This window comes from Carcharodon carcharias, chromosome 5 (genome assembly GCF_017639515.1).
Source record: "Carcharodon carcharias isolate sCarCar2 chromosome 5, sCarCar2.pri, whole genome shotgun sequence".
Classification (NCBI taxonomy): Eukaryota; Metazoa; Chordata; class Chondrichthyes; order Lamniformes; family Lamnidae; genus Carcharodon; species Carcharodon carcharias.
Window position 1 is genome coordinate 157,936,824 of NC_054471.1, and position 25,632 is coordinate 157,962,455.

The 25,632-nt window shown below is 38.9% G+C and overlaps 1 protein-coding gene across 5 annotated transcripts in view; it reads left to right on the forward strand.

Moving 5' to 3' along the window:
- The window catches only part of snx17 (sorting nexin 17), an 89,026-nt gene extending 70,360 nt beyond the window's left edge, over nucleotides 1-18,666 (forward strand). For 4 of the 5 annotated variants that reach the window (XM_041187441.1, XM_041187443.1, XM_041187446.1 and 1 more), the window contains 4 exons: nucleotides 5,575-5,652; nucleotides 7,546-7,620; nucleotides 11,866-11,907; nucleotides 16,207-18,666. In XM_041187441.1, the coding sequence (XP_041043375.1) occupies nucleotides 5,575-5,652; nucleotides 7,546-7,620; nucleotides 11,866-11,907; nucleotides 16,207-16,326 (315 nt within the window). In that variant the 3' untranslated portion in view covers nucleotides 16,327-18,666. The remainder of the gene's footprint in view (nucleotides 1-5,574; nucleotides 5,653-7,545; nucleotides 7,621-11,865; nucleotides 11,908-16,206) is intronic. The other variant, XM_041187445.1, reaches the window with a different exon arrangement.
- Nucleotides 18,667-25,632: the final 6,966 nt, after the last annotated feature.

Genomic DNA, 25,632 nt, shown 5'->3' on the forward strand with positions numbered 1-25,632 from the left:
ATCCATGCTAGTACCTTGCCTCTAACACCATGGGCTCTTATCTTACTGAGCAGCCTCCTGTGCAGCACCTTGTCAAAGGCCTCCTGGAAGTCCAAGTAGATAACATCCATTGGCTCTCCTTTGTCTAACCTGCTCGTTACCTCTTCAAAGAATTCTAACAGATTTGTCAGGCATGACCTCCCCTTGATGAAATCATGCTGACTTTGTCCTTTTTCATCATGAACTTCCAAGTATTCTGAAATCTCATCTTAATAATGGACTCTAAAATCTGACCAACGACCGAGGTCAGGCTAATTAGCCTGTAATTTTCCAGCTTTTGCCTCACTCCCTTCTTAAACAGGGGGGTTACATTAGCGATTTTCCAGTCCTCTGGGACCCTCCCTGACTCCAGTGATTCCTGAAAGATCACCACTAACGCCTCCACTATCTCTTCAGCTATCTCCTTCAGAACTCTGGAGTGTAATCCATCTGGCCCAGGTGATTTATCCACCTTCAGACCTTCCAGTTTTCCTAGCACCTTCTCCTTGGTAATGGCCATCATATTCACCTCTGCTCCCCAACTCTCTTGAACTTTGGGGATGTTACTTGTGTCTTCCACCGTGAAGACTGACGCAAAGTACCTATTCAGTTCCTCAGCATTTCTTTGTTCCCCACTACTACTTCTCCAGCGTCATTTTCCAGCGGCCCAATGTCCACTTTTGCCTCTCTCTTACCCTTTATATAATCTAAAAAAGCTCTTGTAATCTTCTTTTATATTACTGGCTAGTTTACCCTCATATTTAATCTTCTCCCTCCTTATTTCTTTTTTAGTTGTCCTCTGTTGATCTTTGTAGGCTTCCCAATCCCTTGGTTTCCCACTGCTCTTCGCTGCATTGTATGCTTTCTCTTTAGCTTTTATGCTGTCCCTGACTTCCCTTGTCAGCCATGGTTGCCTCGTCCTCCCTTTAGTATGCTGCTTCTTCCTAGGAATGAATTTTTGCTGTGTCTCCCAAATTACTCCCAGAAACTCCTGCCATTGCTGTTCCACTGTCTTTCCTGCTAGGCTCATCTCCCAGTCAATTCTGGCCAGCTTCTCCCTCATGCCTCTGTAATTGCCTTTATTCAACTGTAATACCGTTACATCTGATTCCAGCTTTTTCCTCTCACATTGCAGGGTAAATTCTATCATATTATGGCCACTTCCTCCTAAAGGTTCCTTCACCTTAAGCTCCCTTATCCAATCTGCCTCATTACACATCACTAAATCTAGAATTGCCTGTTCCCTAGTGGACTCCACCACAAGCTGCTCCAAAAGGCCATCTCGTAGACATTCTACAAATTCTTTTTCTTGGGATCCACTACCAACTGAATTTTCCCAGTCTACCTGCATATTGAAACCCCCCCCCAAGATCACTGTAACCTTGCCTTTCTTACACGCCTTTTCTATTTCCTGGTGTATCTTGTGCCCCACATCCTGGCCACTGTTTGGAGGCCTGTACATTACTCCCATTATGGTTTTTTACCTTTGCAGTTCCTCAACTCTACCCACACAGATTCTAAATCATCTGATCCTATGTCATTTCTTGCTATTGATTTAATTTCATTTCTTACTAACAAAGCAACCCCACCCCCTCTGCCAACTTGCCTATCTTTTCGATAGGATGTATATCTTTGGATATTTAGTTCCCAGTCCTGATCCCCTTGCAGCCATGTTTCCGAAGTGCTCACCACATCATACCACCAATTTCAATCTGCACCAGAAGCTCGTTTACCTTATTTCGTATACTGCGTGCATTCAGATACAACACCTTCAGTACTGTATTTCCTGTCCCCTTTCTCATTGTCATCCCTTTATCTGATGTGCTTGAAGTTAGATTCCTAGCCCTTTCCAAACACTCTGTCCTATTTTGTGTTCTGGGGACTTTAATAGCCTCTCCTGGGCTTTCCTTTCCTTTCAGTTTTTTCATAATTTTCCATGAAGTTGAATCCACCCCCCCACATCTTAACCCCCTGCTTTGTTTCCCACTAGTCATACATCTTGGAGTTATACCCTTCCTTCCACCCCCCCCCCCACTTTCTAGTTTAAAGTCCTGTTGATCACCCTATTTACCCTTTTCGCTAGAAGAATTGTCCCAGATCGGTTCAGGTGGAGACCATCCCAATGGTACAGATCACTCCTGTTCCAATATTGATGCCAGTTCCTCACGAAATGGAACCCCTCTCTCCCGCATCACTCCTTTAGCCACGTGTTTACTTCCCTTACTCTCGCGTCCCTATGCTAATTTGCATGTGGCTCGGGTAGTAATCCGGAGATTATAACCCTTGAGGACCTGTTCTTTAATTTAGTTCCTAGTTCCTGATAATCCCCAAACAGGTCCTCTATCCTAGTCTTACCTATTATTTGTCCTGACGTGGACCACAATAACTGGATCCCCCCCCTCCCTCTCCAACATCCTTTCAAGCCGGTCAGAGATGTCCCTCACCCTGGCACCGGGCAGGCAACATACCATGCGGGACTCTTGATCCTGCTTACAAAGGATGCTATCAATTCCCCTAATTATAGAATTCCCTACAACTACCATGTCTTTTTGCTACCCCCTGTTGAATGGCCTCCTGTGCCACGGTCAGCTGGCTCATCCTCCCTACAGCCCTGTTCCTCATCCACACAGGGAGCAAGTACCACGTACCTGTTGGACAAGGTCAAGAGCTGAGGCTCCTCTGTTCCAGACCACAGGATCCCTCTACCTGCCTCTTAATCTACCGGGTTTGACCGCCTCCTGAAACAAAGCGTCCAGGTAACTCTCCCCCTCCCGGGTGTGCCGGAGCTCGGACTCCAATTCATCAATTCTGAGCCAGAGTTCCTCCAGCAACCAACACTTGCTGCAGATGTGGTCATGCGGTTTGCAATAGGATCTGCAGCTCCCACATCATATAGTTACAGCATATCACCTGCCCAGCCATCTCGACTTAGATAATGCATTATTAATTAGCTTTGCAGTGTTTTATTTTCAAATTTGGTGCAGATTTCCTACCAACCAGTCAGGTCACAGCTTTCCTGCAGCTTTTCAAAGCAAGGAAACAACCTCGCTTTTTCCCACGTTATACTCCATTTTCCAAATTTTTGCCCACTCACCAAACCTGTCCTATCCCATTGCCCACCTCTTTGACTTCTCGTCACAACTTCTTTTCATACCTATCTTTGTACCATCAGCAGAGTTAAATCTTAAAGATACAACCTATTGAAAAAGGGTAGCAATGTGAGGAGGATGGTATCAAATTTAAGTAAAAGGCATTCAATGTGGGGCAGATTAATGGCAGGCCGGATTGTAATCTTCCAAAATACCCTAGATTCCAGAATGGTTCAAGTGGTTTCAAAAACCACAAGTGCAACTTTCTTATTCAAGAAAGAAGGGAGACGGGAAATTATTATCCTAACATCTGTCACTGGGAAAATGTTGGAATCCATTATTAAGGAAGTAGTAGCAGGACATTTGGAAAATCATAATACATTCAAGCAGAGTCAATATGGTTTTATTAAAGCAAAATCGTGTATGACAAATTTATTAGAGCTCTTTTAAGGGTGTAACAAGCAGGGTGGATAAAGGGGAACTAGTAGATGTGATGTATTTAGAATTCCAAAAGGCATTCGATAAGGTGTCATATAAAAGGTTACTGCACAGGATAAGAACTAATAGTGCTGGGAGTAAATAATTGAGGCACCAGCACTGATAATGTGGTACCCGACTAGTTACTGTTTGTCAACCTGAAAATGATTCATTTATCCCAACTTTTTTTGTCCGTTAGCCAACCCTCTATTGTGCTAATATATTAATCCCAGCACTATTAGCTCTTATCCTGTGCAGTAACCTTTTATATGGCACCTTATCGAATGCCTTTTGGAATTCTAAATACACCACATCTACTAGTTCCCCCTTATCCAATGCCTCAAAGCAACATTAATTGAACCATGAGATTAAGCATTGGGAATTCGCAAAGTACTCTGGCAGATATTGGCTGATGAGTTTAAGACATTAAACACGGAAGTATATTGCAGTATCTCACCATTAACTAGGATTTGCTTCATAGTACTTATGCTCAATATTTAGTTCATCTCATAGAATGGTTGCAGCGTTGAAGGAGACCATTTGGCCCTTGTCATCCATCCGTGTTGGCTCTCGGCAAAAGCAACTCAAATAATCGAACTCCCCTCACTTTACTGAGAGTGCTGCAATTTTTTTCTCTTTTAGGCACTCATCCAATTCCTTTTGAAAGCCACAATTGAATCTGCTTCAACTGCACTCTAGGTCAGTGCATTCCAGATTGTAAACACTTGCTGCGTTTTTAAAAGGGAACGTTTTTCCTTAAATTGTTCTTGGTGTTTTTTAAATCAGTGTCTTCTTGGTCTTGATCCTCTGTTAATGGCAATAGTTTCTCTCCACCTATTTTCTTTCATTTTTAGCACATCTGTCAAATCTCTTTTATGAAGTTAGCAAGGTTACGTTTACAGTTAGATTCCTTGCTGATATTTTAACAGCTTTAACAACAGGACTACCCTTTGGTGACGCTAACAAACATATAAGCTTGTGCTTCTGAAGTTAATTGTAGTAGAGTTTGGTAGTCTGCCTCCCTTTGGAACGCCTTTGAGCTTAACTGCAGGGTTGAACTCCATCCTTATCATCACATTACTTCCTTCATTCTATCATCGTGTGCGACCATCCAGCCTTGCAAATATGTTATCTCTGCCCTTGTTTCCTGAGCTGTCATCTTAACAATGTTTACCTTTCTCAAAATAAACTTTATTTGATATGCTTTCTTTAATTCTCATCCTTTCCTTTGACTTTCTGAAGTCTTCAATACCCTTTCTTCTAAAACCTTCCCATGAATTGGGAAATCATTTTTAGTGAGTGTGTCAAAAACACAATTGCTTATACATTTAATTTCTTAAAAGTCTGGCTCATGTTCTACCTGCTTTATTGTTTGGCTTTTCACTGCCTGAGTTGAGTCTGAAGCAATGCATTTTAAATAGATATATGCTAAGTATGATTTAATTGAGTTTAATTTGTCTACCAAGGCCGGATATAATTAAGCAAGAATATAGTTTTTCTTGGTGACACTCCCAGATGTTCCTTATCTGGCCAGGTAGCATATGACCCGTTTATTAAGTAACCTTCATAGAACTCTGTTTTCCAAGAACTAGCAACTAGAAACAGCTGCTAATTCTAGGAATTTTTTTTGTTCACCTTGTTCCCCAGTGTTGGATCAGCTACCCAGAAATCTAGTATCAGCGTTTAGTTTTCCCAGAGCTTGGCATGTTTTAAAAGTCCATTTTTCCTACATCCGGAACCACCTTAAAGACAAATGAGCTTCGTACAGGTCTATGCTGATGCTGTCTTGGATCTGCCACTTTATGCAGAAGCATTCAGAGCCAATTGTTCACCAGAATTTTCTTGCTTTCAGCCCCTGCTGGGCGCTGTCTGCAATCTATAATGCTCCAATGTATGATTCTGTCTTAAACACCAAACATCACGTGCAACAGCATGGAAATTTAATATGCTGCTGAAATCTGTTCTGACTGATGTTTCTTTTTTAAATTAGGCAATAATGATGAGTATTTCTTTGCAAGCAATGGTGGATGAACTAATGGTGAAGAAATCAGGTGGCAACATAAAGAAGGTGAATTCAATTATTTTTATGTTTGTTAGGTCAGGGGCTCATGAATTTTAAGCAATAATCTATCCCACACTCCAGGTGTGGGATATTATGATCCATGCATTGATGGAGGAAGTGCAGCACTTTATTGTTGTCCACTGAGACAGTTTGAATATTGTGAATATTGACCTGCATCAACACCGACAACTTGCATTTATATAGTGTTTATAACTTGGCAAAACTTCCCAAGGCACTTCACAGGAGCTTTGTCAGAAAAAAATTGATCCTAACAGTAAATGGCATAACACTTTAAAAACACAGGTGCTGCAGTTGTGATGTATCAACGTTTAGTGCAGTGTGAGAGAGAGAGAGAGGAGAGTGTGCATACGTCTCTGTGAGAGAGAGAGAGGGTAAGTGAGCAAGGGCGAGTGTATGTGAATGAGGGAGGCGGAGGGTGGGTGAGTGTGTGAGAAGTTTTTGATTCATTCTTGGGATGTAGATGTCATTGTTTATTACCCATCCCAAGTTGCCCAGGATCAGGTGATGGCTGGTCTTGAACCACAGCAGTTTGTGTGGTGAAGGTGCTCTCTCAACACTGTTAGATAGAGTTTTCGAATTTGGCCCAACAATGAGGAAGGAATGGTGATATGTCCAAGTCGTGGTGATGTCTGACCTGGAGGTGATGGTATTTCTATCCACCTGCTGCACTTGTTCTTCTATGGTGGAGTTTGCTTATTTGGGAGGGGATGCCAAGGAAACCTGTGGTGAGTCATTCAGCATATCCTGTAGATAGGTACACCAGTGGTATAGGGAATAGAGGTTTAAGCTGGTAGAACACAGAATGCTTACAACACAAGGAGGCCATTTGGCTTGTTGTGTCTGTGCTGGTTTTCCCTCACCTCCCAATAGCCCTGCATATTCTTTCTTTTCAGATAATATTCCAATTTCCCCTTGAATGCCTTAATTGAACCTGCCTCAAGCACACACGCGCTGTGAAAATGTTTTTTCTCACGTCACATTGCTTCTTCTGCCAATTACCTTAAATCTGTGCCCTCCTTTCTTGATCTTTTCACTAATACAATCAGTTTTTCCCGATATACTCTCTCCAGACCCCCTCGTGACTGAATACGTCTACCAAATGCATGAATACATCACAACCCTTTTCTCCAAGGAAAACAATCCCACTTCTACTATCTATGTAACTGAAGTTCCTTACCTCTGGAACCATTCTTGTGACTCTTTTCTCCACTACTGTTATGCTTTCATATCCTTCCTAAAGTGTGGTACCCAGAACTGGATGCAATGCTCCAGCTGAGGCCGACTCAGTGTTCTGTACCTTTCTTGTTTTTGCACTCTACGCCTAGGATGGTCTTTCATCCTGTCCTGCCACCTTCAATATGCACATATATGCCCAAGTCCCTATACTCCTGCACCCCATTTAGAATTGTACCCTGTATTTTATATTGTGTCTCTGCATTCCTCCCACCAGAATGAATCATTTCACACTTCTCTGCATTAATTTTCATCTGCCACTTGTCCATCCATTCCACCAACATGTCTATATCCTTTTGAAGTTCTGCACTACCCTTCTCACAGTTCACAATACTTCCAATTTAGTTTGGTCCACAAATTTTGAATTTGGATCCTGTACACCAACATCTAGGCCTTTAACATATATTCGGAAGAGCAGAGATCCTAACACTAACCCCTGGGGAGCTCCATTACAAATCTTCCTCCAGCCTACAAAACATCCGTTAACTACTACCTCCTTGGGGCGCCAGTCAAGTCAGTATCTTGCTCTGGATATAGGGCTTACTCTGTGTGCGCTCCACCCATCCAGACAAGTGGAGAGTGTTCCTTCAGAACTAACAGGCATTTGCATTTCTAATTTTTTCTTTTCTTTTCATCAACCTGTAGATGCTGAAGAAGCGTATGAATGGTGCATTACGCCGGTCAGACAGCCAGCAAGCTGTGAAATCCCCTCCACTTCTGGTTAGAACATTTTACCTTGCAGTTTTGTTTCCTCTTCAGTAAGATGGGTAACCATGGAGGATTGAATGGCCCATGGTCTGTCCTGGGATCGACAACTACTAGGAGGCATTGATCTGCAATGCAAAAAGCTGATGACACAAGTGGGCTTTTTATTATAATTTTGGTGACTCCTGTCCCACATTATGTGCATACAGAGCCCCTGCCTGCATCATATCCATCAAAAACAGCTCTGTTAAATCTAAACCTTAATTTCAAAATTAAATATAATATTTTTCCCAATTCCCCCTCTTATGTGCATTTTTGTTTAAAATCTCAAGGGGTCCTTAACTTTCTTCCCATCCACCGCACCCCCCCCCCCCCCCCGCGCCAAATACATTCTGAAATGCAACCTAGTCAGCTGTTGCTCTGAAACTATCAACTTTTACCAATTGTCTGTAAACCTGTGGTTTTTAATGGTATATAATATTTTTTTAAAAAATACATCTTGTATCCCAGGTGGCTAATAACAGCTATTTACATTTTCATATTGTCTCTAATGTACTAAAATTTTCCAAGGCATTTCACAGGAGCATTATAAAGCAAAGTTTGACACTGAGCCGTGTGAGATATTGGAGCAAATGACCAAAGGGTTGGGCAAAGAGGTAGCTTTTAAGCAGCATCACGGAGAAAAATTAGGCAAAGTGGTTTAGGAAGAGAATTCCAGAATTTTAGGACCTTGGCAGCTGAAGGCACAGCCACCATAGGTGGAGCAATTTAAATCAGGGATGCTCAAGAGATCTGAATTAGAGGAGTGCAAATTTTCGGTAAGGCTGGAAAAAACTATAGTGATAGGGAGGGGTAAAGCCATAGAGGGGTTTGAAAACGGGGTGAGAATTTTAATGTTGAGGCATTGCTTTTCTGGGAGCCAATATAGATCAAAGAGGATAATGGTGGATGTGGTCAATAGGATTTGTGCGAGTAAGGACACAGCAGCAGAGTTTTGGATGACCTCAAGATTATGGAGGGTAGATGTAAGAGGCCGTCCAGAAGTGAGTTGAAATAAAGGTAACCCTCTGCCCAAAGTGTGTTCTAGAAACACATTTTCAGTTTAGAACGGTTTTTAAAAATGGGACTTTCCCAAATAGCATTACCAGCCATATTTATATTCAACACAGTTGATATTATTAGTGTATGCATTGCGAAGCGTGCCAAAATTTAGTTTCACTTTCAGCTTTCACAACTACCTGAATTTTTGTTAAATACTGTACAGTGCATGGTAAACTGCTGATTCCCCAGGCTGCTAATATTCCTGTCCTCTAGCAGCTGGCTGCGCCACATAATTTTTTATTCATTCATGGGATGTGGGTGTCGCTGGCTAGGCCAAAATTTATTGCCTATCCTAATTGCTCTTGAGAAGGTGGTTGTGAGCTGCCTTGAACTGCTGCAGTCCATAATGCTGAGGTATACCCACAGTGCTGTTAGGGAAGGAGTTCTAGGATTTTGACTCAGCTACAGTGAAGGAACGATGATATATCTCGAAGTCAGGATGGTGGGTGGCTTGGTGAGGAACTTCCAGGTGGTGGTGTTCCCATCTACCTGCAGCCCTTGTCCTTCTAGATGGCAGTGGTCATGGATTTGGAAGGTACTGTCTAAGGAGCCTTGGTGAGTTGCTGCAGTGCATCTTATAGATGGTGTACACTGCTGCCACTGTGCGTTGGTGGTGGAGGGAGTGAATTTTTGTTGGATGGGTTGTTAATCAAGAGCGCTGCTTTGTCCTGGATGGTGGTATTAGAGCTGCACTCATCCAGGCAAGTGGAGAGTATTCTGTCACAATCCTGACTTGTACCTTGTAGATGGTGGACAGGCTCTGGGGATTCAGGAGGTGATTTACTTGCTTTAGGATTCCTAGCCTCTGACTTGTTCTTGTAAACACAGTATTTATATGGCTTGTCCAGTTCAGTTTCTGGTCAGTAGCCTTCACCCTTTATTCAGTTTCCCTCCAGGCCTACGGCCACCCCGCCCCACCCTGCCCTCCCTCCCGTGCAGGTCTTGGCCAGGTGCACAGCCACACTTTTAAGGTGCCGAAGTGGATTTGGGTGGTGACGCCCAGGGACCATTCAGGCCAGCCCAATGCAGGTACTGTTTCCTGTCTCCCTCCTTTCTTGAATAGCGGTGTTACATTTGCGGTTTTCCAATCCACTGGGACTTTTCCAGAATTTAGAGATTTTTGGAAGATTACAGTCAATGCATCCACTATCTCTGCAGCAATTTTTTTTTTAGCAATCTGGGATGTAGGCCATCAAGTCCAAGAGGCCTTTCAGCCCTTAGTCCCATTTAGTTTACCTAGCATTTTTTCTAATGATAGTGATTGTTTTGAGTTCCTCTCTTCCTTTTACCCCTTGATTTTCTACCATAGGGACTTTTTATGTCTTCCACAGTGAAGACAGATGCAAAATATTTCTTCAAGGTCTCTGCCATTTTCTTATTCCCCATTATTTTTCCATTTTCATCCTCTAAGGGATCAGCATTTACTTCAGCTACTCTTTTCCTTTTTATATACTTGTAGAAGCTTTTCTTGTCTGTTTTTCTTTCTTGTTAATTTACTCTTATTCTAAGTTCTCCTTTTTTTAGTCATTCTATGCAGGTTTATGAAATTTTCCCAATATTCTGGCCTATCAACAATCATCACAACATTGTACACCTTTTCTTTCAATTTAACAACATGTTTAATTTCTTAGTTAACCACGGATGGTACACCCTTCTTATAGAGTCTTACTTTCTCTAGAGAATCTGTCTTTGAGATCTTTGAAGTATCTCCTTAAATATCTTCCACTGTTTATCTACCATCTTACCTTTTAACCTATTTTCCCAGTCCATTGTAACCAACTTTGTCTTTGTAATTGCCTTTATTTAAATTTAGGAAACTAGTTTCACACCTAAGTTTCTCACCCTAAATCTGGATGTGAACTTCTAACATACTTTGACCGCTCTTGCCCAGAGGATCCTTTGCTATGAGACCATTAACTAACCCTCTGTCTCTCTCATTACTAGCTCTAAAATAGCCTGTTCCCTGATTGGTTCCGGAATGTATTGTTCTAAAAATCTGTCCCGAATGTACTCTTATGAACTTGTCCAAATTGCATGAAAATTAAAATTGCCCACGAGATTATTGTGGTTCCTTTCTTAGTCCCCATTATTTCTTGATGGATGCTCTATCCTACAATGTAGTTATTATTAGGGAGCCTATAAACTGCTTCCAACAGTGACGATTTTAGTTTGCTATTTCTTACCTCCACCCTAACTGATTCTACAGTTTGATCTTCCAAACCAAGATAATTTCTCATGACTGTATTGTTCTCATCTTTTATTAACAAAGCAACCCCACCTCCTTGTCCTTTTTTTTTTCTCCTATCCTCCTTTTAGCTTGTGGCCTTAGTCACTTTGCAACCACGTCTCAGTAATGGCTATGAAATCATATCCATTTATTTCTATTTGTGCTATCAATTTGTCATCTTGTTACGAAAATTGCATGCATTCAGATACAGAGGGAACCAAGGATAGACCCTGGGGAATGCTAGAGATCATGACATTAGAGTGGAAAGAGAAGCAATTGCAGGTGATTCTCTGTTTTAATAGATAAAAATGAAAGCAGGTGAGTGCAGTGAGATTAGGGGAGGATGTTGTAGTTAACCGTGTTAAACATTGCAGACAGGATGAGGGGGGAGTGTTTGTTTACCTTTGTCATAGCCAAACAGGATGTCATTTTTAACTTTGATAAGAGCAGTTTCAGTATTGTGGCAGAGCGGACACCTGATTGGAGAGATCCAAACATGGAGTTGTAGGGAAGATAAACACAGATCTTGGAAGCAACAACATAATGAATAATAGATTAATTCATTTTGTATAAAATTACTGGACTCATCCTTGTCTCCGGTGTTAGAAGAGCAAAAATTTGAGGACTCCATCCAAGCAGAGCTTAATCTTCACTGAGATGTGATGACTGCATAAACTATTTATGGGGTTCCATAAATAATCTTACTATTTGATGGTTTTGACCTAATTAATATAATTTGTTAGTCTTTCATCCACTAACTTTGCAAAATAAACTGAAAAAAAGCATCAGCATCACTGATGCAGTAACATTGCCTGGACTTTTAATATTTCCTTGAAGTAAATTGTGAAATCAATATTGTTGCACTTTGTTCAAACATAAATAGATGCAGCACTTAAAATTGCTAAGGGAATGACCATTTGATGTTTCTCTAGGATTCTCCTGATTCAAACAGAGAGCCCATTGTCAAGCTCTCGGTGAGTAAAACTGTTCAAGCTGACTTAAAATTAGGATTTTATATTGTAAACTTAATTTTTTTTTTTGCCTTGTTTTGTTTAGATGATCTGATGCCTAAACAAAGTTCTGTCAACTTAATGTAAAAAGCCTGCATTTGGATTTAAGCAACCACCGGCATGGTTGCTTTTTTGGAGAATGCGTGATGTGCATGTTAATGATAATTCATATTCTTATTCTCTATATAATTTGACCTATTGATGAGCATTAAAAAGGCAAACCCACTGAGGTGTGGGGGTGGTGGATCACATTTCGTTAAGTTTCAGATTGTACTTTTTCCTCTTATGGGTGAGTAGGTTACCAACAGAATCGTTCTGTACTCTTTCACAGTGCACCTATTCAGAATATGATTTAAGACTGAAGGAGAAAAATAGGGAAGCAGGTTAATGGACAATTTTTCTGCATTAAGCATAATACATTTTCTGCATCAGTGAAGGGAAAACTACTAGAGACCATTGTCAAGGACAAAATTTATTCCCACTTGGAGAAGCATGAGTTAAGGAACTGCTGACATAGATTTGTTAAAGTCAATGCCTGATGAACCTGATTGAGTTCTTTCCATAGAGAGGGTTGATAAAGATACTGTATAAATGGACTTTCAAAAACCATTTGATAAAGTACCACATTTTGTCTTTTGTGGAAAAAGTAGAAACACATGGAATTAAAGGGACAGTAGGTACATAGAACCATAGAAAAGTTAAAGTGCAGAAAGAGGCCATTCAGCCCATTGTGTCTACGCCAGCCAAAAAAAGAGAGAAAATAAACTAGTGGCTTATTTTAATTCCACTTTCCTGCACCTGGTCCATAGCTTTGCTGGTTAAAGCGCTTCAGATATCTTTTAAATGAGTTGAGCATTTCAGCTTCAACCACCAACTTAGGCAATGAATTCCAGGCACCCACCAACCTCTGGGTGAAAAAGATTTTCCTCATGTCCCTGCTAAATCCTTCTACTAATCGCCTTAAATCCATGCCCCTGGTAATTGACCCCTCAGTTAGGGGAAACAAGTCTTTCCTGTCTACCCTATCTTGGCCCCTCATAATTTTGTACACCTCAATTAGGTCACCCCTTAGCCACCTCTATTCTAAGGAAAACAGCCCTAGCCTATCCAATCTCTCCTTATAGCTGCAATTTTCAAGCCCTGGCAACATTCATCTGCTCCTCTGTACTCCCTCCAGAGTAATGACATCCTTCCTGTAATATGATGACCAGAACTGTACACAAAATCTTAGCTGTGGCCTAACCAGTGTTTTATGCAGTTCCTTCATTATATCCCTGCTTTTGTATTGAATACCTCACCCAATAAAGGAAAGCGTTCCATATGTTTTCTTGACCACCTTGTCCACCTGTCCTGTCACCTTTAAGGACCTATGGGACATGCACTTCAAGGTCTGTCACTTCCTCGATCCCTCTCCATAACTTGCCATTGAGTATTCCCTTGCTTTGTTTGCCCTCCCCAAATTTATTACTTTGCACTTTTCTGGATTGAATTCCATTTGTCATTTTTCCGCCCACTGAATCAAACCATAATTGTCAAAAAGATAGGACCAGTATACTGGTGAATTAATGGTTGTTGACTAGAGGAAGTATGGAATAGAGTCCCAGGTATTAGGGCTATTGCTTTCATATTTATAAATGGCCTAAACTGAGGAATTAGGTGTATAATTACGATATATGGATGATGCAAAACTTAGCAATGCACTAAATAGTAGACAGGATAGTGGCAGGCTTCAGGTGGGTGTAGGCTGGTGAAATGAGTAGGCATGTGGCAGATGCAGTTTAATATGGATAATTGTGAAGTGATGCACATTTGGAGGAACAACATGGAGAGGCAGTATAATTTAAACTGTACAATTGTGAGGGGTGCAGAAGCATAGGGCTCTTGGGGTACAGAACTCTTCTAAGTTAATAGGGCAAGTTGGTAAGCTGATTAAGAAGGCATGTGTTATTTGGCTTTGTAAATAGGAGCATTATATACAAAAGCATGGAAGTTATGCTAAACCTTTACAAATCAGCAGTTGGACCTCGGCTGAAGTATTGTGTACAATCCTGGATCTCAAAATTGAGACAAAAGTCATGGTTTACCTGGCGGCAGTAATCTCTGCTCCCATATGCTTCGGAGACTTGAATGACCCACAACAGGCATCTCAAAGCACTGGAAAGTACCACCAGCACTGCCTTTGCAAGACCCTCCAAATCCAGAAAGGGGGTCCAACAGCATCATCCTCTCCCAAGCCAACTTGACCAGTATCAGGGCACTAATCACTCAAAGCCAGCTTAGATGCCTGACACCAAATCCCTGAAGCAACTGCTCTTCTACTCTGGACTCAGTTGAGGCAGGCAACTCCCAGGAGGACAGCAGAAACACTTTAGGAATATTATCAAAGCATCCCTGAAGAAGTCAAACACACCCGCCAACTCCTGGGAGACCCTGGCTTGTGACTGACCAAAATGGAGAGGGCTCATTCGGGAAGGCACTTAACACAGAGACTTTGGAAGTGTGCAGAGATGAAGTCAGGGTGTCAGATGGAGCACACAAACTTCCGAACAACCTATCTACCCAACCCTTCAAGTACCATTGCCCCACATTTGGCAGAATCTGCAGATCACGTTTTGAACTTATCAGCCATTTCTGAACCTATCAAACTGAAGTGGAAGCAAGTCATCCTCAATTTCGAGGGACTGTCTATAAAGAAGAAATGTACAATTCTGGGTACCACAGTTTTGGAAGAACATCAAGCTTTAGAGAGGTACAGAAGAGATTTGCTGGGATAAAAGTTATATAAAGATACTTAAGAAATTGGGATTGTTCTCAGAGCAAAGAAGGTTATGGAGACGCTTAATGGAGGTATTCAAAATTCAGGGGTTTTGATAGACCAAGCAGGGTGAATCTGTTCAGTATGGTAAGTGAATTGGTTACAGGTCACAGATTTAATATATTTGGCACAAGAGAAGTCAGTTTTTCCACAAAAGCTTAAGATCTTGTTAAGGTGTAGGAAAGTAAGTTGTGAGGTGGACAATAATGAGTCTACAAAGGGATTTAGATAGGTTAAGTGAGTGGGTAAAAACTTGGCAGATGGAGTATAATGTAGGAAAATGTGTACTTGACTAATTTGGCAGGAAGGATAGAAAAATAGGATATATTATTTAAATTGAGAGAGATCAGACCCCTACGGTGTAGAGGGATTTGGATGTCCTGGTACATGAATCCCAAAATGTTAATATGCAGTTACAAGTGATTAGGAAGACAAGTGGGATGTTGTCATTTATAGCGCGGGAAATGGAATATACAAGTAGAGAAGTTTTGTACAATTGTACAGATTGTTGGTAAGAGCACATCTGGAGTAATTGCATTAGAAGCAGTTCAGAGAAAGTTCACTCAACTGATTCGTGGGATGGAGAATTTATCTTCAAGAGGAAAGATTAGGCCTTATCCAATGGAGTTTAGAAGAATAAGAGGTGATCATACTGAAACATATAAGATCCTGAGGAGACTTGACAGGGTGGATGCTGAGAGAATGTCTCACCTTATGGGAGAGACTAGAACTAGGGGATCCAGTTTAAAAATAAGGGGTCTTCCATTTAAGATGCAGATGAGGAAAAAATTTTCTCCAAAGGTTGTTGGTCTGTGGAAACCTCTACCCCAGAGAGCAGTGGAGGCATGGTCATTGAATATTTTTAAGGCCAGGTTAGATTCTTGATTGACAAGGGAGTCAAACGGTATAGGGGTTAGAGTTGGGGCTGCAATAGGAACTTTCAAAAGGTAATTGAATATGTACTTATACCCAAGGACTAATTTATAGGTTTATGGAAAAAAGCTGGGATGTGGATCTAGATTGGATAAGCTTTTCAAAGAGCCAGCGTGGGCATGAGCCTGTAGTTTCCCATCACTTTCTCTATGGCAACACCTTGGCCAATTAGAGTAATTTGACCAACCAATCAGCACCCCTTTTCTCCTGTGGTATAAATTGTTGTGATCGTTTGAAATTTGGCATTCTTGCGTTTGTTTGATCAATGCAAGATGAAAAGCTTCAGCAACATGCTTCTCTTTTCAGCAATATTCAAGTTCTGTACTACAAAGATGATAAAATGCTGTTCTAATCCATTACACACTCAATCCTTTAACTACTTTGTTAATTCAGTTTACCAAAATCTCAATATTAGCTTTTGCGGGCATTAAATATTTTAATAGTATTAACTATTTTTAACTGATTCTTGTCAACTGAAACATTTTATTCATTGAGCTTCTGTGCTCATCTTGCAGAGTAAGCTGTCTTCCGTTAGCATCCGAGGAATTGGCACATCTAATTCCTCCAGTGACATCCGTGCTAATGACTTCCATGGTAACTATGCCTTTGAGGGAATCGGCGATGATGATTTGTGAAGTTTTATCAGGTGAACCGTTCTCGTGACTGCCTGGAGCAAAGCAGAAATCTTGCACTTGCATCTGATCAGTTTGCACAGAATTTAACTAGAAGGATTGAACCATGACTGCTGTTCCGAAGGCGTCATCATGGATTGACACGTGTCAAGTAGCAACAAGGGTAAAGAGTCATGACCTTTTGTTTATGATCATGATTAACACCAAATTATCGTTTACTAGAGTATTTTGCACAATGATTCAAATTTCTTTTGAAAATTCGTAAGATCCACTTATGTTTACACAAAATATCAATGAAATTTAACAGTATTTCTGAATAATACCTAAAAACTGTAGTTGCAGACTGGAACTAGTTGTAATGTCTTATACCTAAAATGAATGGTAACCTAAAACAAATGGTGACACTAACTTGTTTACAGAATTACAGCAGTGGTTTCACAAAATACCTTGTTGCCAAACCAGAGCACCCAGCTAACGTAGAAGCTAAAGATTTTCTTTAGATGAATAGCACCGTATTGACAGTTTAAAGGTAACCCAAGTTGCATAGAAAAGCTTAGCCTGCTTCCATTGGTGGTCATTGTGTGGTAAAATTACTACACCTTGGTTCTCAAGTGTGATCTTGTAATTTCAAAGCAAGATCAAAATGGCTTTGTCAGCTCTTCATTACAATACTTGTATGTTATGCTGATGGCTTACGGCCTGGTGTCACATCAGATTTCCATAGGTATAAATTCATTAAATGTTTATCTACGCAATAATACATCTACAATTCCACTTTAGTGACCTGACATTATACTTGCACAAGTCAAATCTGTTCAGTTACTTTGATTTAATTTTGGTCCTCAGTCTCTACTTCCACTGCAGAAGATTGGAGGCTGAATCTAAGTAACTGTCTCATTCACTGATTAGGCCACAAAGTGTTGATCCTATTTTTTTTTAAGAAGGGTTGAATTATTTTAACCGTCATTCTGGTACAAGCTTGTATGCCAATATGCTTTCCCTATGGTCTCACTAGTTTAGTCCTGTTTGTACAACATCTGTCCTTCAGAACAAGGTACATGGAAAACCAAAGCAGTTCAATAGCAATTTTAAGCAGAATTGTAACAAGATAATGCTGATCAAATATTATTTACACATAGTACTGCAGCAGGCAGAATGCTTAAATTCTGCTGAAACCCTCAGCATTGCACTGTTGGCCAATGAAAGATCTAAAAAGAAGTTGCACATGTTTATTTATCCCTTTCCTAAATATTAATATTTGGAACTATAGTACCAAACTGAACAACTGAACAGAGTTTGATTTTACCATACTTCCACTGTGAATTATTTGGTCCATGCTTGCTGGTAGATTATTAATGATGTGGAGTCAGCTGTGAATTTTTTTTTTAAAAATTAAACTCACCATTGTTCTAATGAATACATCCATCATCTTGAAAATTTATGTTGAGATCACTACTTCTCAGTAACGCAATCTGTCTATACTGTTATGAGTGTTTAAAGCAATAACTTATATATACATTGGTACTGGAGGACTGATTCTTAGCTGACTAATATTGACCACGTAAGTACATGTGCAAGTATGATACTGTTGAATGAGTTAGTAAAAGTCAGTTCACTTTCGTTCCTAAAAATAGTGTGTTTCATCTTTTACCAAGATGAAGCATCTATTGAGGATGTCCTCAATAATACAGCTGTTGACCAATCCTGACAGTCACTGGCTGTCCACCTGTCTGAGAAAAATAAATGCATATGCTTTGAAAACCCTGAAGTCCTTTGTTAGTTGAACAGCTGTTTAATGCTGTGTCATTCTTTCATACTAGCATTTGGTAATGGTACTGTACTTTGCTGATATCAATCATAGTATTAACAAATGTTAGACCACGCCTTTCTAGAATACCCCTTCCCTACTCCTGAAGCTACTTAATACAATTTGTAACATTGGTGCCAAATTTTTTTGATGCCTTTAATTTTAACTTTGTTAGGATCAGAAGCCATTTTAAGTAGCCCAAAGAAAAATAATTGAAGCCTATACAACTATATTCATAAACCTTGTGTTGCCTTGATTCCAGTCATTGATTAGTTATCCCTGTAAAATTTTGACAGATAATTTTGAACTTTGATAATTATTGAACAGTAAATCAGGTGTTCTTTAGCTATCTCTATAGTGTCCAGAAAATAGTGAATGTAGTATTCATCTCCATGAATACAGTGGTAAAGGGATAACTGAATTGTGCATCTTAATAGAAGAAAAAAAACAAAAATGTAGAATTGTTAGGAAGAGTGTTGAATTAAAACACATAACAAAACTGGAACATAAAATAAATGATCAAAAGTAAAATCTGATGCAACAAGGAGATGACTTATTGTGAGCATGTATTAATTGGCATTACAGACTTTTCCACAAATTCTTTTCCTGGAGAGGATTCTAACATTATAGCTTGGACAATTTTTTGACCAGGGGAGGGTGGGGCGGGGGGGTTTTTTTCCCAAAATATGGAACACAGTTACACAGATCTGTCTAATTATTACTGTGGTGAATATGACTGGTCAAGACCTGTTTAGATCACACCATGGTCAAACTTGTACTCAATAGTTTTAGAAAATTGACTCAATTTTCAGTTTTGCTTTTATTTAATGTTTTCTACCGTAAGTCACTATTTTCAGAGCACAGCATGATATCTGTACCTGTTATCTATGCAGTGCGTGATATTTCTAGAAAATGTCATGAATTACATCAGGCTTCCAATAAAGTGCTATAGCTTTTGCATTAGTTTCCTATTATATCTATTAGCAATTAGAGTGCTTGGCACTCTGCAAAGCAAAACGTGCTGGAAAATATTTAGAAGGAACTTTTCAAGCCCTTCAATCTTAGAATCCAGTCAGACGAAAGGATACTATAATCATAATACTAAAATGCATTTACAGTAGGTTACACTTGAGAAAGGAGGACTTTTAACATTTAATTTTCTTATACAAATTGTACAGTTCAGAACCTGCCTTTAAACCATCTTTACAATTTTTTTTTAAAAAGTCACCTTTTGTGTGGTTCGACCTGAAATCGTGATACTGAGCTTAAAATTCTCACATCTCTCTACGTTTCAATGGCTGTCAACTCTGAACAGATTTGTAGGAATAACCAAGACTTCGGCTCAAATAATTTTAGTAATGGTTGGATCCCAATTGTTTATATCATTTTGCAAAAAGTTCTGTCAAACATTGAAAGTGCCAAAAATACAAAAATCAAGTTCTACTTTACTAGGCAGGGCAACTCACATATGTGTAACTTTGAGCTTCCATCAAAACTGAAAGTGTACTGGGGAATGTAAATATGGAAGTTATAAATTAAAACTTTAAAAGTGCAACTAAAGTAGTATTCATCTTTCATTGCATATCCAGGCCATTATCAATGTATAAATTTCACATGAACATTGAAATTGTTCCTGTTGGAAGCGTGCAACACAGCTTAGATGTATAATAAAAGCAAAATACTGCAGATGCTGGAAATCTGAAACAGAAACAGAAAATGTTGGGAAAAAACTCAGGTCTGACAGCAACTGTGGAGAGAAAAACAGAGTTGATGTTTCAAGTCTGTATGTCAGATGCTGTCAGACCTGCTGAGTTTTTCCAGCATTTTCTGTTTTTGTTTCAGCTCAGATGTATGTTGGTCCTGCAACACAAAAGGCTACTTTTTCCCATGGTTTTTATATTTCCAAATGTATTAATATTTTCTGCATCTCTGTGGATGAGATTTAATTAAATTTCAATGTAGTCATTGGCTCCGTAATTCAAGACCAAAATTTTAATTGCTAAGATTTGAGAAATTGTCTCTTCTGATGACTACTACTGAAATAATTTGTGAACACCAAGTAAAATGCACAGTAAAAATGAGACATCTATTGATGTTTATCCTAATGGGATTTGCTTTTTCATCCTTAAATGGCTTTAATTTTAATAAACCTTGCATTGCTTAATGTGTGTACAATGATTACATGAGCTTTTGCCTAACAATCAGATACTCAGTTCCATGGCAAAGGGAATCATGAGTGTATTACAGCTCAAGTTTTAACCATCTTTCCCATATTTTGGGCTTATGGAGCAGGGAAAGAGGAAAACACATTAAGTTCAAGGGTGTAAACAGTTTCTTGGATCTTTCAACTTTTATGATGAAATGTACTGGTAAATATAACTGACATATTAGTCAGAATTGCTCAGTTCTAGGGAGAAAGCTGAAATGGCAGTCTGCTTTAGAAATTCTTGATAGTAACAACTGTGAAACTTAAAACCTAAAAGGTTTCCAAAAAACTAGTACTAAATGTCCTTGTGTTGCTTTATTGTTTACCATTTTCTGCCTACCATTAGTACAAAAAAAAAGACTGATAATGGAGAGCTTATCTTTAAAGGATTTTAATTCCTTGATATGGTTGTATAATATAAATATCATTGGGTAGATGGAGTGGGAAGAGAAATGAGGTGTAACGGCTCACCACCTTCCAGGATATTTCTCTAGAACTAGTGCCATACCAGCAGATAATTTCCCCCCTGTTAGGAAAAGACTGGGTTGAATTTACATGTGGTTACTGCCACTCATCAGAGGAAGAGCTGTGGTGACCCTGGACAAAAAGAAATGTCACTTTTTTCTGTGGTTTCGTGGCTCTTCCAAGTTGCAGTGGACAAGCGAAGAACCCTTTTGGAAATTTACACCAGTAGTAATTTCTTTGCTCGCACCTGATATTGAAAATGCTACCACTGGTTTACAGATGAGCTTTATAACAATGAAGAAATTAGTAAATAAGTACATTTTTATGGGTCATATGGAATTTCTTGCCCACTGCAAATCAGATGGTCCAATTTTACCAAAATTTAGAGATCCTTCATTGCTATTTGTTGAAAAATTCAAAAGATTTTTTCTCTTTTTTTTAAAAAAAAGAATTGTGGCCAAGCGTCCAATGAAGTTACCGGCTTCCACTTTTTGAAAACTAGGGAATTGGGTGTTTAGGCAACCAATTATGGATTGTATTGGTCAGTCTTCCTTTTCACAATTATTATTAATGATCAAGTATTTTGAAACTTAACAGAAGTAATGCCTTATAACCTGCTGGTCCTAAATCTGCAAGTGCTTTACGTAGGATTCCTACATGAAAGGTCCAGGAGTTTTGATGCTGCATTTATAATAGTAATCTATAGGGACTAAATTCTGGGTGATAATTCATATTCTGATTGTATTGATGCACCACAGAGGTGTTAACAAGCATTCCAGTTTAGTTATGAAATTCATTTTCTTTGATTGTATAAAATAAAGTATTTTCTATGGTTATTCTTGGCATATGTGTGGGAGGGCATAGGCAATCAATCTGTGCTTTGTCCTTAAATGTAGACTTGTATTTGTGCTTATAATAATTTTGAAAGTCCTATAATTCAGCTTTTGCAAAATAAGACTTTTAATGCATTCAGACTTGAACTTCATTTATTCATTTAGACAAGATATTTACAATTATCTAGCGCAATTAGATATGCGCTCATAGACTTCTGATAGGCCTTGCAGCTAAGTGCATGGTTGCTCCAAGGTACTTTGGAATGTCCCTTTAATATTCTGCATATTGAGGAAAAGGTTTTATATTGCAGTCTATAGCATAAGCTAACTATTTTTGTACTTTAGAATGTATAATGTCTATGAAAGTTTTCGATTTCCATTAACACAGGAAAGATTTGGCAAAATAAAATCCATTAATTATGTCTGCATTATGAACAGAAATTTAGGCCACAGTATGGCACCTTAAGTCAGTCTACTTGCCTGATCTGCAACAGCTTTGTCTGCATGCTTCTGCCATCATTTGGATATCCTATTTTATTGTTTTCCATTTAGTTTTTGGGAGACAGATTTTAATTTCAAAATACTTATTTTGAAAGACGATATGTAATTAATTCATTAAAACATGTCTTTCTAGTCTAATGATACAACAGCTTGTGCAATAAGAGCAATCAATAAATGTGAGGCTAATTACTTTTTGGCCTTTTCATTAAAAAGCATCTGAACTTATTGCTTCATAATTCAAACAGTGATGGAAGTTAAATACTTGTTCTCTGGCTGTTTTGGTGTCTGTTTTACATCTGCAAAAAACTTCAGGAAAAGAAAATGGAATGGAATTTAGAATTTTTCAAAACCAGAATTTGATCCATACTCAGCTTTTTAATCCAGGATACTTGGTTCATAAAGCAACGATTAAATGACGCCATCAAGTAAATCTGATTTGTTCACATGCAAGGAGCTGCTTAATATTATTTCAATAGGAACATCATACAAGATGTTTTCATAACAGTGGAAAAATTTCTTGATTATATTTGACAAGTTTTTTTTCAAATCTGCCCCCTGCTTAACTCGAGAACCCAAAAGTTTTGAAAGTATTTTTTTCCAAACTAAGCTTTCATTTTTAAACCATAGAAAGTTCATATCTAATGCCTTTATATTTTAAAAGTTTGCTCTCTTCTATCAAGTTTCACACTTTTTGATATTTTGGTGTTCGGAGTCTAAGATGTTTCAAAGTATACCTATAAAATTGTTGTGGATGTGAAGTGGACACCAATTGTCAGAGTATGAAAACACTTGAGTAGAAAATTACTTTTTATTAACATTTTAAAATGTAATTACCATGGATACTAAATTATGAAACCCTTTGCACATGTGTATGACTGAGTTATTGGGGAGAGTGAATGAAGCTGCAAATTTTGTCTGCCGTATTATGAGCATTATCCAGGAAATCTTTTATTGTATTGTTCTCCTGTTGCAGATATAATTCAGTTTCAAATATCATTCTTTCTATTTCAACTCACTTTTTTGGGGGGGCGGGTGGGGGGTAGGTGTCAACTCCTCATTCTGGTTGATTTAACAGAACCAGATGAATGCAAGGAAACCTCTGGGCGAAACAAGAAACCAAATCCAAAGAGTTACAGATATTAGATTCGCACAGCTTGCATAAAATAGCTGCAGTAACTGACTTTTTTTATTTAGTAATAATTGGGATGGATACATTTCTTAAAGAGTTCAAATTTCTTGCTATCAAAACTGGTACGGCCACATTGGCATCAGATCAACTTGAAGTAGACTGAATTTTTATAACTAACCTCACCATGAATTGAGGTATTCAAAAATTTCATGATTAATGCATAGCCTGCATATGGATTTCTAGTCCATGTTGTTTTCAGCATGTTAAGGGTTGAACAGTTTCCTTTGTGCTTGCCATTTCTGTTTCTCACGTGATGCAGTTGTGAAAGATTGTATACTTTAGATCATGTGTTGCAATAAATGGTATTGCACTACTTGCTTTGTCTAACCTTAATGCTGTAAGACTGACCTTCTTGCATAAATTGAGATTATCTAATCCTTGGTATCCAATAAATGCTAATGCACCTTAATGTAACACTAATTGCCTAGTTATGTATTATAGCTTGTTTTCCTGTATGTATCTATACCAGCAGATGTTTCATGAATAAGCAGACTTAAATTTGTATAAAAAAGCTTGAATTGTGTAATATGCAAATAAAAATATTTTCATAATGTGATTTTATTTTTGTGTGTTCTTTAACAGTACTTGACTTTGATCAAGCTAACAGACCTTGTATTGAAATATACTCTCAGAACAAAACAATGCAAATTATTACGACTGGGATGGGAGAAGTGTGCAGTTAGACGAGCCCCACTACACAGGTCACACCATTAGTTTAGAAGTTTGATTCACTTCCCAAGATGGCCATTGTTTATCTTCATCTGTTACCCAAAATAAAACACTTCAACCAGGCTTATTTCAATAAACAATAGCTTGTTAGTTTATTATAAAGCCAATCTTGTCAAATAGAAAGGTGAAGCTTATTAACATACAGTATGAAATACAAAAGTATCAATTACTCTTTCGAGGTACCCTAAGTCATTCACACACACTCTTTCACTCACCAAAAAAAAAACAGGAATTCTGCCAAAGGTTTAAAGTTCAAGGGAAAAGGAAAATGGGGTCCTTGAAATGGCATCAGGGTTATGCAATTGAACTGTCAGCACTGATTTGTGAAACAATCTGTGAGTCTTACACTGCTTTTCAGGCAGACTCAAGGAACACCTGCAGATACTCCATTCCAGCACACAGAGCAACTTAAAAGCAACTTATATTCACTTATGCTTCTGGACTGCAAAAAGGCTGCTACCTTCCTTCACAAGCAGTTGGTCCTCCTTCCTCTCAAAGCAAAACCAACTTTTAAACACAGTTCCAGACATTTTTTTTTCCCAGAGCCATAAACTATCACATGACCCCATTTGAGCAGAGCCCACCAGGGTCATAAGGTTTCCAACTTCTTTACCACTGCTTAATTACCTTCACTTGTAAATTGATATTTCTTTCGAGAGAAGCAATCAGAGTCCTTGCAGGAAGTTTCTTTTAAAACCCATTCTTCCAGAATGTTCTTAGTCCTTGACGATGAACTATCTTCTTGATTAAAGTGCTCATGACAAAATGTATGCATTCCTCTTACGTTCTGCGGAGTACCACATGCATGAAGAATATCTTGGGTATAACACACCCATAAAATGCTGGAAACATTCTACAGGCCATTGCTGTGGAAGGAATAAAAGTCAACTGTTTTGCTGTAGATCCCAATTCAGTACTGAAAAATATTACTGATGAACAGCATTTAAAAAGAACAAAACCAGGGAAAATAAAATGCTAGAAACACTCAGCAGATCTGAAGCATCTGAGAGAAACAGTGTTAATGTTTCAGGCCTGTGACTTTAATCAGAAGTGAGATAAGTAGTAAACATACTGATCAAGGAAGTTCTCCTGAATATGTTGCAGAAATTCCTTCCCTTTCTTATCCTTTAACATTATTGCAATTTGACATTGAGGTAATTAAAGCCCATGGGTATCACCACCCCATAGTTCTTGCACATCTGTGATTTCCTTACCTTTGCATTTCTTGTATCCTTCTTAGTCCAATTCTATGGTACTACTTTCTTCTCTAGCACTGTCCAACATGCTCACTTTATGCACCTTATTACTCCCTTATAATTGTATAGGTGCCCCAACCCCTGCCAATTTAGTTTAAACCCTCAGCCTCCCAAAGAGAACATGGGTTGTAGCTCAACAGGAATGGAACCAATCTCTTTTGAATAGGTGCCTTCTGTACTGCTTACAATGCCCTAAGAACTTGAAGCTTTCGTGCACCATGCATTGATCCTCCCTATTTTCCCATTCCTACTCTGGCTTAGTGCATGGCACTGGGAGGAATCCAGAGATTAGTACCTTCAGGGTTCTACCTTTTAAATTTCCC